At 34.8% G+C, this 20,144-nt stretch overlaps 3 protein-coding genes across 4 annotated transcripts in view; all 3 read left to right on the top strand.

Annotated features, from left to right (window-relative positions):
• The window catches only part of LOC112465082, a 40,733-nt gene extending 34,991 nt beyond the window's left edge, over nucleotides 1–5,742 (top strand). Inside the window, exon 2 of the mRNA XM_025032455.1 lies at nucleotides 4,450–5,742. Within this exon, the coding sequence (XP_024888223.1) occupies nucleotides 4,450–5,548 (1,099 nt within the window). The 3' untranslated portion in view covers nucleotides 5,549–5,742. The remainder of the gene's footprint in view (nucleotides 1–4,449) is intronic.
• Nucleotides 5,743–6,318: 576 nt separating this feature from the next.
• Nucleotides 6,319–8,372, top strand: LOC112465081. The gene is made up of 2 exons (XM_025032454.1): nucleotides 6,319–7,155; nucleotides 7,365–8,372. Exons 1-2 carry the CDS (start codon nucleotides 6,319–6,321, stop codon nucleotides 8,370–8,372), a joined length of 1,845 nt encoding a protein of 614 aa, XP_024888222.1.
• Nucleotides 8,373–10,537: 2,165 nt separating this feature from the next.
• LOC112465079 (UDP-glucuronosyltransferase 2B15-like) overlaps nucleotides 10,538–20,144 on the top strand; it is a 36,408-nt gene continuing 26,801 nt past the window's right edge. Inside the window, exons 1-2 of one of the 2 annotated variants that reach the window (XM_025032451.1) lie at nucleotides 10,538–10,789; nucleotides 15,105–15,341. In XM_025032451.1, the coding sequence (XP_024888219.1) occupies nucleotides 10,562–10,789; nucleotides 15,105–15,341 (465 nt within the window). In that variant the 5' untranslated portion in view covers nucleotides 10,538–10,561. Of the gene's footprint in view, nucleotides 10,790–15,104; nucleotides 15,342–20,144 lie in introns of those variants that run through there. The other variant, XM_025032452.1, reaches the window with a different exon arrangement.

Here is a 20,144-nt window from a genome sequence, read left to right as displayed (position 1 = left end):
ATTCAAGCTTGATTCATAAGAATCGACTTAAAAATTCCCTAGCGGCACTTTCTGCCAAGCGTAGAGAACCTTCTATTCCGGCAACGGTGGTAATACGATGTAAGGATACGAAATCTCTCTTTCTCTCTCTCTCTCCAGATAAACATGAAGCAATTGACTCAATATATATACCTAATTTACCTAAATAGAAATTTTCCTCCTGACCGATAAGTCTATCGACCTAATTTACCTACTAGATCGATCGAAATACGCGCGCGATATCGAAACTGGCGATACCTGCGCCGCCAGCGTCGAAAAAGTGAAAATGACATTTCTCTGATATATATATATATATATATATATATATATATGTTATAAGACGTCGCGGCGTTAGGAGGAGGAGGAGGAGGAGGAGGAGTATCTTAAATAAAATTTTTCACATTTGGACTTTGCGTCTCAATATCTCCGCTCGTAGGGCACGTAGCGGAAAATATTATAGGAAATACCCCCCCTAATTTGACCCAAGCTATCGATCAAGCCTACTTAAAACTTGATCCGTTCACTCGTTATATGAGATCTCAACATCTCGAGTATTCGCAAATCGTCGCGTCGCGTAAAAGAGTCACGGTCGGTTTCGCTCCGCGTGTACTTGGCGCGAGACACTACCGTGTCTCTTGATACTAAAAAGTGGTCCGGATTGTATAAGCTCTTTTGCAAAGTTTTCATATCAGATCGAGTTTAATATGAAGCAGTATACTATAAATAAAGCGCGCAATCACTTAACGTTTTTTATATACGTAGAGGCGAGTTAATTTTAGACATCTGGAAAGTTCCAGAACTTTCCGGATCGTTTGAAATAATATTTTTACCTTCTATAAAGTTATAAGTAATTTCTATTTATTAGTCATAATTCGCTTGGGCCCCGGACAAATCAGGGCGTTTCCCGGGATCCCCTCTCATTGTAAAAAACGCGCCGTGTGGACACCCGCGGGGTTTTAGCCAGTAAAAACCCGGCACTTCCCTCGTCTCTCCCCAGAGACGAGGGGGTTTTTCCCCTCCTCGGAAGGGGCTACTGGGTAAACCGGGCTTCGGCCTGGGATCCCAGTAGTAGAAGATTTCCCCGCGTTAAAAAAAAGTCATAATTCGCTTATATTGCCAATAGAGCCTGCATGCGAATGTCGTCATTCAATTTCAACAATGATAGTAGTAGGAAGTGAATAGATACTGCGTACTATATCTACTATATCTACATACATAAATACATATTTCTCTACCTATATACAGAGATTTACGGCGTCTGTGCCAAAACAACATATGCTCGTAACTTGAGAATTAACGCTGGGAGCCAAAAAACAGTAATTTTTGTTCATTCTCAACTTTTAATCTCAATACACATATGCTTACTTAAAAGTCTTGTCTGCTGAAAAACACAGTAATTCTAAAGATTAAGATTGTAAGCGACATTGTCTGAAAGAAATAATAGAAGAGAAATATATAATTACTGAGAAATTTGATTATTCAATCATGCGATTCTGTAACCATTACTGTTGGCTCTCCATATTCGTTCTATTGCGCGAGTTCACAGCAGTTCAGAGATATATGAGATTCATAATAGTTATTGTAGAATATATTGTTAGCTCAGCGTTAGCGTATTAGGTTGTTATTCCGGAATCTTAGATTCGAATCCCGTCAATGTGTTTTCAAAAATTGTAAAACAGTGCGTAATTTTAATTAATATAAAATAGAATATATGCAAAACCACGAATACAAATTAAACTATGAAAATATTAGAAAAAAATAAGAGCAATTTGAAAATAAAAAAAAGCAATTAGAAAATAAAAAAGAAAAAAATTCTTTTTTTTTGTTAAAATATTGCACCGGAATCATTACTAGTCTTTATCGTAATGGTTACTGTGAAATCCGTACTGGTTATTGGGAGAATGTTTACTGTAGTAATGCGTAATGGTTACTGTAAGAAAGATTAAAAGTTGAGAATGAGCAAAAATACAGTAATTATTACTGTTTTTCGGCTTTCAGTGAACCGGCAAGCCTGACTAGCTTCCCCTTTTAAAAAAAGTAGATGGGGGAAGAAATCCAAACCACTTTGAAAAATAAAAACATGTCGAATGTCGAGCAAGTTAAATTTCGCACGGACGTCTCAGATCCAGCCTACACTTGACATAGTCTTTATCTATACTAAGTAACAATGTTGCCATTATTTATGATAAATGTTGTTTTTGGTCAAAACAACGTCTCTTTAAAAGATTTTTAGATAAATAGTTGTTCCTCTACGGTTTAGTTATCCCCCCCCAACAAATAAAATTTTAAATGGCGGCCGAAGATCGGTGGATGAATTTTTTCAACATATTCTACATGTTATATATTACATAAATTTGTAATGAATTATTACAAAAATGTCATATTTGCTATATTAAATATAATTTTACCTTTAATTTTTCATTTATCAACGATTTTACCTACCTAAAATGTTGACCATTTTGACTCTCCTGAATAATTCAACTTTTTTGAAGATATCAATCTGCATTATTTTCTTTCTTGAACATTTACCTCTGAAGTAAAAAACCTTAAAAGGATTTTTTTGTACTACCTAGAAAAAAAATTACAAAGGCCGTAGCCGGATAAAAAGGATCAATGTGCCCCCACACGGATCATGCTCATTTTTTTTCCTCTGATTGCTATTAGTGTCACTTACAATTTAGTCAAATATTAGCCCTTAATATTGAACCGTTTTTGTATAAAAAATAAAAATAAAAATTTTGAAAATAATTCATATCTTTTGATCGGCTTAAGCAATTTTAATGAAATTTTAATATGTTGTAGATATCATTGAAACACATTTGTGGAAAATTCGGGAAAGGTTTCTGATGACAGAAACATTGAGAAAAAAAGTAAATAAATGTTCTTGCTTTTTTTTAGTCCCGTTATCTTTCTGGCACAATTACGAAAACATTTTTATAGAATCTTGAAGTAGTTTCCTATCAGACATAATTTTCTTTAAAGCAATAAAATGGGTAGGCGGCACTTTTCAAAAATAAAGTATTCTTTTTTATTTTTTAAAAATATGATATGCTTTTGGTACGATTGCCATATATTTTATGTAGAATTTTGGGATATTATTCTACAACAAATAATTTTTTCGAACCAATAAAATAAGTAGGCAAAAGTTCAAAAAAATAAAATATTGTTTTTTATTTTTTTTAATTATGATATGCTCTTTGTATCATTGCCATATTTTTTTGTAAATTTTTGAGACGGTATTCTACAACAAGTAATTGTTTTGAATCAATAAAATGGGTAGAAGGTACTTTAAAAAACAAAATATTTTTTTTCAAAATTATCATAGTTTTTTGGTATCGTCATATTTTTGTTTAGAATCTTGGAATGGAATCCTACAACAAGTAGTTTTCCGGAATCGATTAAATAAATAGGTGCAGGTACTAAAAAAATAATAAAATGAAGTAAATTAAAATAATTGTATATTGCGCCTCTTCCTCGAGATCAAATTGTAGTACCTTCTACTATATACCGATGTCGCCACAATATTCCAAGTATAAAACTTTTGTACGTTGTCTATCCTGGTAGGCGTGTCGCTCATTCTTCTTCTTTGTGCCGAACACGTCACACGAGAAAAAATTTTCAGCAAGAGAATAATGTCGAACAAAAGGAAGAGACATTCAGTAAGAGATGAAGACAAGGAGAATGAGTTGAGGAAAGAAATTAAGCGATTAAAGAAAAGAATTGATCGTCAAAAGAAAGATAAATCAAGTTGTTGTGGTAAGTTAAAAACACACTTAACCTAATTTTAGGGCGGTGTCGCCGACCGGCTCGCAAGCCGTGGCGGCAATAACGACACCTCAGCGGGCCAAGTTTTTCACTCGCTCGTTTTTCGGCACGCGGAAACGAGACGGACACGTGCCTCGCTCTCTCGTAATTGCTCTCCTAATCGGAAGCACACGAGACCGGCTCGCAAGCCGGCGATCGAGCGTACACAGCGGAAGAGCTGTTGCATATTATTACGCCGAACAAATGTTGTCAAAATTATGTGCCAAGTTGCGGTCAGGTCGGTCCAACCGACATCTGACAATGCTAACGTTACACATAACCTTACCATGTCGGTCCAACCGACATCGGTATAGAAATCCACGTACGGTCCGACCGTATTTGACAACTGTCGATATGCATAACCTATCAAGTCGGTCCAACTGACATTGATAGAAATAACAATTCGTTCACAGTCCAACTGTGCAAAAGTCTGACATACCTAAGTGTATTTACGATCTGATTTTGATATAACAGGTTATCAAAGAGGCGATAAACACGGACATCGATCGTATCCGGATTATCATGATAGGCGCTATCGTGAGGAACGTTCTAGCAGACATGGCGATAGAAGAGTCCATTATAATACCTATATGGTTATTATTATGACCGACGGGGACGATATTCAAGTCGTGAACGACGTTCAAGTCAAGAACGTACTAGAAGCCCTAATCAGACGCAAAATGATAATTGTAGTGATTCACACCATGATCGTGGATCACGAGGAAGCTCGGTCTCGAATAACAATCCCATTGTATCTTCAAGACACAGAGGAAGATCTCAGAGTTCAGAAGACGTTGATCCAAAAGATACAACGCCAATCAGCGACGCTGGCGAACAGAACCAAGTGGCCTTGACAGATCAGGTTGTTCAATCTGGCCAGGTCGCTCAGAGATCTACGCCTGTTCAAGGACTGAATCAATCTGAGGAGAAATCCTCATCAGCAGGTATACAGAAAGAACCAGACCTTGCCCCCGAGATCCTTCAGGCTATAGGAGAAAGGGTTCATCCGGATAGGAAGCTAGCGCCTGCCATACACACAAAGTTCGTGGCCGGAATAGAGGAAGTAATCAAAAAAGGTCTTCCTGCGGACAAAAAGAAAAGGTTGCTCAAAAAATTTCCATCACCCGAGAATTGTCTAATGATGGATCCTCCCAAATTGAATCCAGAATTAAAAGCTTGCCTTCAGGAAACCATAACAAAGAGAGACAGTCGAATCGTTGAGAAGCAGGCGAGGATAACGACTAGTCTAGCGGGTCTGTTGGACGTACTCGTTAAAATCACGAGTCTTAAAAGCGAAGAGAAGCTGCCAACCAAGGAATTGACAGAATCCTTGTGGGGAGTTTTGCAACTCATGGCAGATCTTCAGCATGTAGAATCCAGCGTTCGTCGGAGCCTTATTGTAAAGAACATCAATGCATCGATGAGAGAGACGCTTAACGCAACCACCGTCGGTGAATGGCTTTTCGGAGAGAAGTTGGAAGAAAAAGTAAAAGCCGCAAAAACTCTTGAATATTCGAGCAAGAGTTTGAAGCCTAACACTCAACAGAACCAGACGGGTCAATCAAAAAACTCGAAACGCCCGCTCCGTCGTCAACCGTCCAAATGGACGCGCAACTCAGTGTCGAGCGGGCGGAGGCCTTACCAGTCGTACCAGAAGCAGAAACAGCCCAGCCGTCAATCAACACAACTGAAGGACAATCAGTCAGTAGCGAAGAAGCAAGAGTAACGACTGTAAGTGGGTTAGCAGGTAGACTCAGGCATTTTCAGTCACACTGGTCGGACATCACGTCTGATAAGCTAATCCTGAGCTGGATTAAAGAGTATAAAATACCATTTGTATCCAAGGTATCACAAGCTGTTCCACCTGTAGAACCTAAGTGGTCACTGCAGGAAAGTACTGCAATTCGTGAACAGTTAAATGAGCTGCTTAAAAAAGGTGCTATTTGTCAAGTAACTCCAACTAAAGGACAATTTATTTCAAAAATCTTCTTAGTTACGAAACCAGATGGGTCGTATCGGTTAATTTTAAATTTGAAAAATCTCAACAAATTCATTGATATGGAACATTTTAAATTAGAGGATGATAAAGTTGTTAGACGGTTATTAACTCCCAACTGTTACATGGCATCAATCGACCTTCAAGACGCCTATTATCTCATTTCAATTAGAAAGTCAGATCGAAAATTCTTAAGATTTAGATTTCAAAGAAAATTGTTTGAATTTACTTGTTTGCCATTTGGATTAAGTACGGCTCCATATACATTCACTAAGGTCATGAAACCAGTTATCTCATATTTAAGGAGCTTGGGTTATACATTAGTCATATACTTGGACGATATTTTGTTTATTGAGAATTCTAAAATCAAATGTCTGGAAAGCGTACAGGTTACTGTTAGGTTACTCAAAAAATTAGGATTTTTAATTAATGAACGAAAAAGCCACAAGGTTCCTTCAACTAGGCGCAAATTCCTTGGAAACATCTACGATTCAGAAGAAATGGTTGTAGAGCTTCCATTGGAAAAACAAGAGAAAGTAAAATCTAAAATTGATAATTTCAGAGTCATGAAACAATGTAAAATAAGAGACTTTGCTTCTTTTGTTGGAACCTTGGTCTCGTGTTGTATAACTTTAAAGTACGGGAGAGTCTACATGAGAGCCTTCGAACGAGAACGATTCTTGGCGCTTGAACGTAACAATGATGATTTTGAGGCTATCATGAGATTATCGTCTGAATTGGAGGAGGATTTTGATTGGTGGAGTAAACATATAAGTCAGGCAAAGAATCATATAAGGAGATTCGACCCAGCAGTTGAAATCTTTTCGCATGCGTCCTCTTCAGGCTGGGGAGCATATTGTAACGAACATAGAGTCAATGGTTACTGGAATGAGGAGGAACGAGATCAGCATATTAATTATCTGGAATTATTGGTCGCGTGGTTCGGTTTAAAATGCTTCGCTAAAGAGTTAAGAGATTGTGATGTCTTATTGAGAATAGACAACACCACAGCCATAGCTTATATTAACAAAAAAGGGGGTGTTAGATTTCCAAAATTAGCAAAAATTGCAAAGAAAATCTGGCAGTGGTGCGAAAATAAAAATTTATGGATATTCGCTAGCTACATAGCCTCTAAAGATAACGTTGAGGCAGATTTTGAGTCTCGAAGACTAGAGCCCGAGACAGAATTTGCGTTAGCACAATCAGCTTTCCGTCAAATAGTCTCAAAGTTTGGAAATCCAGAAATTGATATTTTCGCTACTAGAACGAACACGAAATCTAAGCAATACATCTCATGGAAAAAGGATCCTGGGTCAATCGTAATTGACGCCTTTACTGTGAGCTGGAAAAAATATTTTTTTTATGCCTTTCCCCTCTTTTCAATTGTTTTGCGTACTCTTGAAAAAATTAGATTCGAAAGAAGTAGAGGGATTCTGGTAGTCCCGCGTTGGCCAGCTCAGGCTTGGTTTCCAGTGTACATGTCCATGCTTGAGTCATCACCAATTTATTTCAAACCTGATATTAATTTGTTACAATTCTCGAACAGGGAACCTCATCCCCTTTGGTCGAGGATTACCCTGGTTGCAGGAATTATATCAGGAGAGCACTCCAATTGAACGAGACACCGACAGAATCTACAGATATTATTATAGCGTCACTTAGTGAATCATCGCTGAAGCAATACAATACTGGATTGAAGAAGTGGTGGAGATTCTGCGGCGTCAATCAGTCTGACCCTTATCAGATTACAGTGCCCATGGTCTTGAGGTTTTTGACCATACAATATAAAAATGGTGCTTCATACGGAACCTTAAATTGTTTCCGATCTGCTATCGGGAAGATTCAAGGGTCCAGTCTTGCAGATGACTCCAGAATCAAAGGTTTTTTCAAAGGTGTAGCTAAGTTGAAGCCTCCTAGGGCCAAATACGATTGTACCTGGGATCCGAAGATAGTCTTAGAGTATCTAGGTAAACTAAACTCAAATGATGATCTTACACTTGATGAATTGTCAAAAAAGTTAGTCACCTTGCTGGCTCTGGTCACAAGCCATCGTATGCAAACGTTGACCTTGATAGATATAAGGAATATTATGCAAAATGAGGATAAATACGAAATTAAGATCTCAGAAAATATAAAGATTTCGAAACCCGGGAAAGTTCAACCAAACCTGATAATACCGGTTTTTGAAAGTAACTCGTCAATATGTCCAGCGATTGCATTGACTACTTATTTGAAAAGAACTAAAGCTCTTCGAGGTGGAAAGAATAAACTCTTTGTTGCAATAAAGAAGCCTCACAAAGCGGTAGGAAGTCAAACTCTAAGTCGATGGATAAAATCTGTCTTAAATAATAGCGGGTTAGATACTTCTAAGTTCAGTGCTTATAGCACAAGGCATGCATCAACGTCTGCTACTGAGCGCAGTGGCATCAATGTAGATTTAATTCTTAAAGCCGCCGGATGGACTAAAAAATCTAAGTCTTTTGCCAGGTTTTATAACCGTCCAGTTATTCCAGACAATAAGTCATATGCGTTGGCAATTTTGAACCAAAGTTAAAAAAAAAAAAAACAAGTTAGATAAGTAAATATTAATACTAATGTTACTGCAATATCATAATACTAATAAGATAATATGTACGTGTATCTATAAATAGACGAATGTTGCTGATAAATATTTTGGGCGTGAAATCAGTGCTGTAAAAGACTTTGAACAGCTACAATTTGATCTCGAGGAAGAGGCGCGATATACAATTGAATGATTAGACGAACTTACCTGTAAGTGAAGTTCTATCATAATTGTATGAAGCGCCTCTTCCGAAGCGCCTCCCAGTACAAATACTCCCTAATTCTCAACATATAAATCCGAGAATTTTTCCCAAAAAGAAAGCACTTTAAATACGAATGAGCGACACGCCTACCAGGATAGACAACGTACAAAAGTTTTATACTTGGAATATTGTGGCGACATCGGTATTTAGAGAAGGTACTACAATTTGATCTCTTCGGAAGAGGCGCTTCATACAATTATGATAGAACTTCACTTACAGGTAAGTTCGTTTAATCATTCAATTATAAAAGGATAAACTATAATCATATATTAAATCAAATGTTTATTAAGTACACATCACATACACATACACGTACACATACACTCAAAATAATGAAGTACATATAGACATTCGTTCACATAATCACTCTTATACTATTATTTACGCTATTTATAGTTATATTCATATGGATGGACTAATCTTTATCATTATATTCATTGATAATAGGCGTGATATTCAGTCTGTTTTAAATATATTTAAATATATTTAAATATCTGTTTTAAATATATTTAAATATATTTAAATATAAAAAATATTTAAATATGAACGTATGTGTATGTGTACTTCATTAATAAACATTTGATTTAATACAATTATAGTTTATCCTTTTATAATTATTTCAATATATTTTATTTTATTTTATTATTTTTTTAGTACCTGCACCTATTTATTTAATCGATTCCGGAAAATTACTTGTTGTAGGATTCCATTCCAAGATTCTAAACAAAAATATGACGATGGTACCAAAAAACTGATAATTTTGAAAAAAATATTTTGTTTTTTAAAGTACCTTCTACCCATTTTATTGATTCCAAAAAATTACTTGTTGTAGAATATTGTCTCAAAAGTTCACAAAAAATATGGCAATCATAATTAAAAAAATAAAAAATAATATTATATTTTTTTAAACTTTCGCCTACTTATTTTATGGGTTTCGAAAAAAATTACTTGTAGAATACTATCGCAAAATTCTACATAAAATATATGGCAATCGTACCAAAAGCATATCATATTTTTGAAAAATAAAAAAAATACTCTATTTTTTAAAAGTACCGCCTACTCATTTTATTGCTTCAACAAAAATTAGGTTTGATAAAAAACTACTCCAAGATTCTACAAAAATTTTTTCGTAATTGTGCCAGAAAGATAACGGGACTAAAAAAAGGCAAGAACATTTATTTACTTTTTTTCTCAATGTTTCTGTCATCAGAAACCTTTTCCGAATTTTTCACAAATGTGTCTCAATGATGTCTACAACATATTAAAATTTCATCAAAATCGGTTAAGCCGATCAAAAGATATGAATTATTTTCGAAATTTTTATTTTTATTTTTTACCCCAAAACGGTTCAATATTAAGGGCTAATATTTGACTAAATTGTAAGTGACACTGATAGCAATCAAAGGAAAAAAAATAAGCATGATCCGTGTGAGGGCACCTTGATCCTTCTTATCCGGCTTCGGCCTTTTTAAAGAAATCCATCTTTTTCCTTTATCCTTATTCAAAGTTTATTAAAAATAAAATATTAAATCAATAATTTTTATCAAAATGACTATAAATTCGTCAATTACAATGTAGGCAGATGTTTTGTGAATTTTTTCAAAATTTTTAAAATACTTTAAGGTAGGAAAAATAACGTCAGACGCGACAGACCCACGTATGCGGTATAAAGATTTAAAAAACCAGGTGGAGGGATGTTAATAATTTATTTATGCATCTTTTCTTCTCTTATTTTTATGCCTATATATAGCTAAGTTGTCGAAAAATTCTTAATATTACCAGCCTGAAGTTATATAAAGTAACATTATAATAAACGCTGTTATCTCGAAATGAAGAGAGGGGGAATGCTACACTAGGCATACAGATACATTTTGTTTCACTTCTGATTGAGAGACCACGCGAGAAGTTTTGCGCTACAATGTTAAGTCGTGTCATTTTCCTTGTTTGTTGTATTTTAATGAGTGATCTCGTTACAGCGTCGAAACCATTGTCGATTTTAGTAATACAGAATCTTCCGTTGCCTAGCCACCACGTCTGGACGGAGTATTTGGTTAAAGGGCTGCTTCGCAAAGGTCATCATGTACACGCAGTGAGCACACATGAGACTAAGGTCAAGGGTAAACTCGCGCAGAATTTGACGTACGCCGTAAGTAGATGATATTGTATGAGACTGGAAGACATTCTGAGAGATATAAATCGATTATTTGCAAATTATAAAACAAATAAAAAAGATGTACATATAACTTTTCTATTTTAAAATATTGTTTTCTATTTTACGTACGATCTTTTTCGGAGATTTTAATTTATCATATTTTCATATTAGCCGAGTGAAATAGGAAATTTTTGACGTTTGACGGAAATAACTGATAAAGTTTTGAAACTTGGCAAATACGTTTATTCAGGCGCATTATTAATCATACTAAAAGTCCTGAACTTAATCTGTTGCGCTCGAGCCGCCATGCATCTTAGAAAAATGGCGCTCCAATTTAGTTTTTTGCTTATATCTCGCTAACTATTAGCGATATCGGAATTATGTTCATATAAAAAATAAGGGTTATAAAATTCTCTACAAAAGAGTTTTATACATTTTTTCCGTATTTATTTTTATTATTAAAATATTGTATTTTAAGGTAGTACGTCCGTAAACTCATTTTCTTAGGAATCTTGTAAAATTTGGATAGTATATTATATTAATGTAAGCACGCTCTACACACATGTGCAATTAGAAAATGATTGATGGAAGTCAAAAATAATACTTTTTACATGTATCATAGAAGGAAAACAGCTTCCGATATTACGTTTCTAATTGTAGAGATCAAACTGTTTTAATGAAAAACAAGAAGACGATAAAAGAGATTTGAAAGAATATTCTTACAAAAATACAAGACCTTTGATCGTTTAGTTTCGAAGCAATTGATACATAAAGTACACAATTTCTATTAGCGGATATGACAGCTAACTTTTGAAAATCTAATAGCACACATGTCTATATACACCGGGTGTTTCATTTTAATCGCCCCAGGCAAATATCTCGAAAAATATAAAAGATACGGAAAAAAAATTAACAAGCACAGTAACAAATGTGCCGCAATTAACACGTAGAACTACGTCTATTAGAATAGAACATAATCAACGAAGAGCGAAAACATTTAGCAACCAACGAAGAGGTCGCACTATCCAAAATTCCCAATATTAAAAAATTTTCGAAAAATCGATGAAGTATCAAAAGAACATAACCAACGATGAGCGAAAACATTTAGCTTACATCGAAATTTTTCAAAAACTATATAATAAAGTATATTTTCCTTTAATACTTTTCGAGAACAAACCCATATCGAAAAATTAACCACACGGAGAAAAAGTTACGGTTGCTACAACAGAATAATGCTGTTAATTTCGCCCATCCATACAAAAGGGTTATGGAAACCATAGTACTCTGGAAGTGACTTATGGTTTCCATATGGTTTCCATACGGTTGCCCTAACCTTAGTGAAGGTAGCTACTATATGGATGTTGCAACCATAATATATGGATGTTACAACCATAATGAACAAATATTCACCCGACAAAAAAAAATTATTTATTTCGAAATTTTATTACTATTTTTTAACTAAATTTGTTTCTTAAGATGCAGTCTATGATTATAAATATTTTCTCGTATTTAAAAACACATATAAAAACACACTTACCTTGGTGGGATTCGAACTCGGGACCTCTGGATCGTGAGCCAACTGCCTTACGTGGTAGACCACTTCTTAATTTAATGTTAGTGTTATATATAGTCTACATATGTCAACCAGCGCAAATATATAATTTTTCAAAAATCATCTTAAGAAACAAATTCAGTTTAAAAAGAGTAATAAAATTTTGAATTGGATATATGATATAATATTTCTTATAATGTCGGGTGAATGTCAGAAACCAGTGTCGGTTCATTACGAAATTTTATGTTCGTAAATATATTTATGAAAAAAGTATATTTATAAAGGCCTATCTACATAAGACGCAGAACGCGAGTCGCAAGACACACGCACAGTCTACATGTCAATCTAACCTCTATACACAAAGAGGTTAGATTGACATGTAGACTGTATGTGTGCTTGCGACTCGCGTTCTGCGTCTTATGTAGATAGGCCTTAAAGTTAAAACATCCTTATCAAATCCACTTTATTCTATGCAGAAATTCTTTTGCGCGCGCAATGGAACTAAACTCTCAATCATGCAGTGATTCAGTGCTGTACCGTGCAGCTATATCTTATGGATCTCTCAACCATAATAGTTGTGCTGCAGACCACATAAGAGGGATAGCAATAATCCTTTGGTTGAGGCAACCATATACGAGGGTCTTATAACCGAATGTTACATATCGTAAGAACTACGGTTATGACAACTGTATAAATGGGCATATCTTAACAGCTACATTCAATGTAATATCAATTTAACTTGAATTCACATACATTTCTCTTTTAATCATAGAGAACATTGTTGTAACAACCGTAACAATTTTCTGCTTTAGCTTACATCGAGAGCTTTCAAAAACTATATAATAAAGTATATTTTTCTTTAATATTTTTCGAGAAAAAGAAAACGTTGCATGAAAACGTTGCAAGAAAACGTTGCAGTCATACCCCCATACCCCCCGAGAAAGACGTAGTTCTACGTCAAAACAGACAAAAGTTGTTTGGTTCGAAGGGGGACATAAGATGGTGTCATTGGTTTGACCTTGAGTGAACGTGCCGAGGTCATATATAGTTCAACTTTGTTTTTTTAAATGGAACTCCCTATTTTTCATTGCATATTCTTGTAGCTCACCTAAAGAGCTTTTCAAAACCCTATATTTGAGTATTTTTTCATGAAGTACTTTTCGAGTTACAAGACTTGAAAGTTATTGGGTTGCAATTATGTATCCAACAGAATGGTAGTACATTTGAGCATTTGCTGTAAACCAAAAATACACAATGTGACTTCGATGTGACCCTACTTGTGAGTCAATCGGTCTTGCCTTCACTGACCGGATCAATGTTGGGTCTTGCCTTCACTGGCCGGATCAATCTTGGGTCTTGCCTTCACTGGTCGGATTAAATCTTGGGCCTTGCCTTCACTGGCCGGATCAAATCTTGGGTCTTGCCTTCACTAGCCGGATCAATGTTGGGTCTTGTCTTCATTGGCCGGTACACCTTGGGTAATGCTAATGCCGGCGGGATTGTAACTTTCTAGCCTTGTAACTCAAAAAGTAATAATAATAATTAAAATACATACGGAAAAAATGTATAAAACTTTTTTGTAGAGAATTTTATAAGCTTTATTTTTTATATAAAACATAATTCCGATATCGCTAATGATTAGCGCGATATAAGTAAAAAATATAAAAACTATAAATATAAAAACTAAATTAGAGCGCCATTTTTCCAAGATGATGGCTCGAGCGCAACAGATTGAGTTCAGGACTTTTAGTATGTTTAATAGTACGCCTGAATAAACATCTTTGCCAAGTTTCAAAACTTTATCATCAGTTATTTCCCTTTAATTTTCCCTATTTGACTGAGCTATACATATATCCTCTCTTGTATAACGAAAAGTAGGGGAAGCCCGGGCAGCCCGGATGTGTTAATTATTAAGGTTTGACAAAAAAAAAGATACAGTTAAAATTAAGATCAGAAACTTTTTTTATTTTAATAATTGTCTCAAAATAATCAACTTTTAAATAAAATAAAAAAAAAAAATAAAAAAGTTAAACATTTAAATCTCTTTGCAATAAAAAATTAAAGCAAAAGAAACTGTCCGCTTTGCTCGACCTCGCCTGGGTAAAGCGGGTGGGTCACTGGGACTGGTCCATTTCGTTTGGTCTGTTTTACGTTTGTACTGAAAAATCATCTTGAAACAAAAAAAAACAGCAGTCACAATCTGGCCCGTATTCATAGTCCATTCTTATTTCAAGACCGTGTGAGTAAGATGATCTTAAGATGCTAATACGGCTCTGTGATTGGTTTATGACACTTTATGACATCTTAAGATTGTACTTAAGACAGTCTTAAATATAAAATCTGACTATGAATATTGGACTATGAATACCGGGCGAAGAGGATATAGTTCATCCGCTTGCCCCCACCCGATTTGCCCAAAAGACCTACTTAATTGGCGCGAACTTGGAAAGGTTAAAATAAGTATGAGCAACAAGTGAAAAATTTTAAACTCCAATAGAGTTTAAAAAACAGAGAATTTTAATAAAAAAACATTTACTGTAGTTAAGGAACAATTACTATACTAATAATCAGGCTACGTACCTTAGCGAAAATCGCAAGAAAACACACAAAATTTATTTTTTCCTCATAAAAAACTTACGAGAGCAAACATATGTTCTTTCGCACTCCCATGGCATCGGCGACCGGTCGTTCTCTTAGTCTATCTACTTTGCCTAGGGCGTTCGTTTTGCCCGGGCTTTCCCTACTTATTATTTTCAGGTTTTCGATGATCTGATGCAAACTTATGACGAATCCGAGGATCATAATCCAGCTGAATGGGAAAACAACAGAACATTATATATGATATATTTGTTGTATCAGTTTTACATTAACGCATGTGACACACTGATAAAAACTAAAACAGCGAAAGAGCTTTTGGAAATGACTAAATCTGTTGAGTTTGACGTTATAGTACAGGATATTAGTATATCTCATTGTTTCTACGGATTATGGGAGGTAAAGCAATCATTAATTTATTTAGTCTATTTTTAAACTGCAAGCGACTTAGCAAAGTTGTCTTATAAATCAAGTGAGTTTGCGTAACAAATTGAAAGTGCTTAGTTATCGCTCATATCAGCGATAATCTTAGCTTCTTTTACCATAATTGTTCAAAACAATGTATTGAAATGCGATTTCATTATATTTTTCCAATACGCAAGATGTAAAAAAATACGTAAAAAATGTCGTAGCCGTCTCTATACAGATATACAGGTGTTCGGAAATTCAACCGACAAGCTTTCAAGAGATTGTCGGAGGCACTATAAAGATCATTTTTTGCAAATAGATCTGAAATCGAAAACGTGTCATTACATCGCTACGACATCGGGAATATCAGTGGCAAAAGGCTCTAACGTGAAATCAAAGACAACCCCGGCGTGTTCGCCAGAGTCCGCCAGTCTGTGGTTTGGCGCTATCGTCTGTGCAAAGATCATGGGGGACGACACACCTACTCTATCAATAAGACATTCTCCTGCATGACATCGCTCATAACCAGTAGCGATGTATAACAACACGTTTCCGATCCCAGGTCCATTTGCAAAAAATGATCTTTATAGTGCCTTTGACAACCTCTTGAAAGCTTGTCGGTTGAATTTCCGAACACCCTGTATAGGTTAACAACCGGGAAGTTACTGAAACTATGTAACATATAAGTAAAGAGACCGAAATGAGTTAAACATTATACTATAGAAAAAAGTCGAGCGTATCCCGTTTGACTCATAACGATTGGACACTGTTCAATTGAACGCTCAATTGGATACGTAGGTATATACAGTGAGTGCAAAAAATATTCGTACAAGGGAAATTTTTACGAAAAAGCCTTATTTGTAGAAAATGAACACTAATTAGCAGTTTATTAATAAAGCATATAATATATAGATGGTACATTTTTTAAAATTATTTAAACAAAAAATATAATGAAACAAATATGTTATTTTAATGATAAACAAAAATAAAAAGAATTATATTATTTTAGTACACAAAAAGTATTCGTACACTTCTTTTTAATTTATATATAATATATTAATTTAATATTTTGTATATATATGATAACCATTTGGTACACTGTTGGAAAATTTGTGTTAAATATAACATAAATCACATGTCCCAAACGGCCCACTCTTTTTGTGTTAATTTAATATAATATGGATGTGTTAAATGGTAACATTGGTACTATGTTAAAATATTTCAACAGAAAGAAAAGATAATTTTAATCGTAATTTGAGGTCAATTATGCGTACAATTAACATAACTTTTATGTTGAAGTTAAGATTGTAAGATAAAATCAACACTCTTTTTCTGTAAATTTTAACACATTTAATAAATACATTCAAATTGTGTTACTTAACATATTTTGTAAATTATTTTAATAATTTTACATTTTAAATTTGTTAAGTTAAATTAACATAGCAGGCATATGTTAAATCTACACATGTATGTGTTGATTATTTTACACAAAAATTTTAACAAGGACTTTTTTAAACAAAACTACAAAAATTTTCCAACAGTGTACGTACTACCCAGCGAGAAATAATCCATCGAATCGACGTCTAATTGACGTCGAAAACGTATCAAAAGTAATTGAAATATTCATTGATTTTGATTGATTTATGGCACAACTTTCGATGACTTTTCGACTCAGAATAAATCGATTTCGACTCGATATTGATTATTATTTCGTCACTGTAGATATGGGCCGATTCACCGTCTCCGATTAACATGATCCTCCGATTAAACTCTTCGGCTCTTTCTAAGGGGGGGAGATTCATAGATTTGCAAGTTGCGAGGAGAAGACGGATGAATTGATGAGGAGGATTATTTAAAAATGGGAGAATATCTCTTGGAGATTGAGAAAGGTTTCCTCAATGTATTTGACTGAATAAGAGGCTTTACTACAGTACAATCCGCAATTAAATATTTCATGGTTAATATTTTGCATTGGGTTGCCGCAAAGGCAGGGCAGCGTTCGGCTGATGACAAAGAACGAGACGTCTGTCGATAGCGTGGACATAAAGTAAAGCATACACTGTTGGAAAATGTTTGTAGTTTTGTTAAAAAAGATCCTTGTTAAAATTTTTGTGTAAAATGTATGTGTTGATTTAACATATGCTTTCTATGTTAATTGAACTTTACAAATTTAAAATGTAAAATTATTAAAATAATTTAAAAAATATGTTAAAGTAACACAATTTAAACGTATTTATTAAGGTGATTGGGCCATGTACCATATGAGTCAATATAAGGGTAAATATATGTAAGGCTAAATTTTTTTTTAAGAAAAACCATTTTTATGGATATATTCTAGACACTTGTATAATTACTGGTTTTATAATGTAACTTTTCATTCGATTACGTATCAATTTATCTACTGATAAATGTAAACAGTTCAAGATTTGACTTCAGTTGACATTCGTACAAGAGAAATGTCGCGACATTGCATCTCTTCGCTGTAGGCAGCTATCATGCCAGTGCCATGTGTTTGAGTGAGGTTATGTATTGTGTTTATGTTAAAAAATAATGGAAGGTAACAAACAATTTCGATAACGGGAGATTTGCTTGCAAAAGAATAGTGCTGTGGAAAGAAAACACTACACGGCGCGGCGTTGCTACATGTTCACGTCGCGTACAGCTGATCAAAAGGCCGACAAGAAACGCGACGATTCATCAACTTTTGATTGAATTTTTGGCCTTATTACACGTCAACGTCGTTTTGTCTTATACTTAACAAGTGCTAGAAGAATCAAATAATGTTATTTTCAGTTTTTTGAACTTGTTTCTTTACAGACAGTGAGTGAAATTCTCGAAAAATGTATGTTTTCGGTACAATTTCCCATAAAACCTATGTTAAAAATGCCAACTTTGAGATTTAATATCTCAAAAACTAGACGTCAGATCTTCTCAAAATTGCAAATTTAAGCGTATTTAGGTTTTTGAAGTGAAACTTCTTTAGGCACGGTAGTGAATTCGATTCGCGACACGAAAAAGTGTAACGGAAGTGAAACTTCTTTGGTACGGTAGTAAGTTCAATTGTGCGACACAAAAAGTGTAACGAAAATTTGACCAATAGGCGTACGGCGTTGGCGAGACGGTTCTTCTTTTGACACGGTAGTAAGTTCGATTATGCGACACGGAAAGTGTAACGAAAATTCGACCAACAGGCGTACGAAATGAAACTTCTTTGGTACGGTAATAAGTTCGATTGTGCGACACGGAAAGTGTAACAAAAATTCGACCAATAGGCGTACGAAATGAAACTTCTTTGGTACGGTAGTAAGTTCGATTGCGCGACACGGAAAATGTAACGAAAATTCGACCAATAGGCGTACGGCGTTGACGAGACGGTTCTTCTTCTGGCACGGTAGTAAGTTCGATTGTGCGACACGGGAAGTGTAACGAAAATTCGACCAATAGGCGTACGAAATGAAACTTCTTTAATTGGTACGGTAGTAAGTTCGATTGTGCGACACGAAAACACGTCACGAAATAGTGTCACGAAATTCGACCAACTGGCGTACAAAGTGAAACTCTTTTTGGATCGGTAAGTAAATTCGATTTTGCGACTCGAAAACGCGTCACGAAAATTTGATCAGGCGTACGGCACTGGCAAGACGGATATAATGAGAACTGCGTATAACACTATATTTTCGAGTTGCGGGCGGCTTGGAGTGACTAATTCCGTTGCATTGTTTTTGTATTAATTTCAGAAAAGTTATGGCAAAGCCTTGCCTTCAGAAGTTTCACTTCTAACGCGCGTGGCGACCACACGCATGATTTTTTTATAACATATTTAATTCGGATTTTTTTCTTTAACATGCTCTGATGGCCCAATCACCTTAAATGTGTTAAAATTTACAGAAAAAGAGTGTTGATTTTACTTTATAATAGAAGTAAGAATAAAAATTTACACAAGAAGAATGTTGATTTTATCTTACAATCTTAACTAAATTATGTTAATTGTACACATAATTAACCTCAAATTACGATCAGAATAACATTTCCTTTCTGTTAAAATATTTTAACATAGTATCGATGTTACCATTTAACATATCCATATTATGTTAAACTGACACAAATATTTGAGTGGACCGTTTTGGACATGTGATTTATGTTATATTTAACACAAATTTTCCAACAGTGTACAAAAAAAAACGTAAGACGTAAAAGACTGTAAAATATATAGCCTTTTGCAACTTACGTTATTCTCTACCTTATTTTAGTCTATTAACCAGCCTTCCGAAGTTCCGATCACGGACTTATATCCAATTGCAGCACTGCTGTTTGGCGCCGTCGGTGCTCAACGAAATATTCAAGTCGTTGCTCGGTTGCCGGGTTGTTTGTGTACGCGCAGCAAATGGCGGTTTATACATATAACGCAAGTAATAAAAAGCTGTGTTCAGCAGAGAAAACTACTTTGCAATTGTTGTAAAATTTGTGAATATGATTGGTGTATGCTTTTAATTTTGACCGAAACTAAGTAAGAGTAATCAGAATCACGAATTTTACAATTGCAGTTGCAAAGCAGCTTTCTGCTGAACACATTTATAATTAGTATAATGCCTGTACATAGGTGCATATATATAAAAAGTTTTTTACTTTCTGTCTATTGGAAATATAATCAGGGACGACTTCAAATGTGATGAGATGAGCAGGGAACACAACAATCTTGGTCTTTGTACACTCTAAATACTGTCTTTATTATATATAAGTATATCACACTCTGTAACTTAAACCGTAACTAACACGTCTGAACACGACGGTGAT

This window comes from Temnothorax curvispinosus, unplaced genomic scaffold, assembly GCF_003070985.1.
Source record: "Temnothorax curvispinosus isolate PA1 unplaced genomic scaffold, ASM307098v1 QBEX01014900.1, whole genome shotgun sequence".
Taxonomy (NCBI): domain Eukaryota; kingdom Metazoa; phylum Arthropoda; class Insecta; order Hymenoptera; family Formicidae; genus Temnothorax; species Temnothorax curvispinosus.
This window is presented reverse-complemented; position numbering and strand designations above follow the sequence as displayed.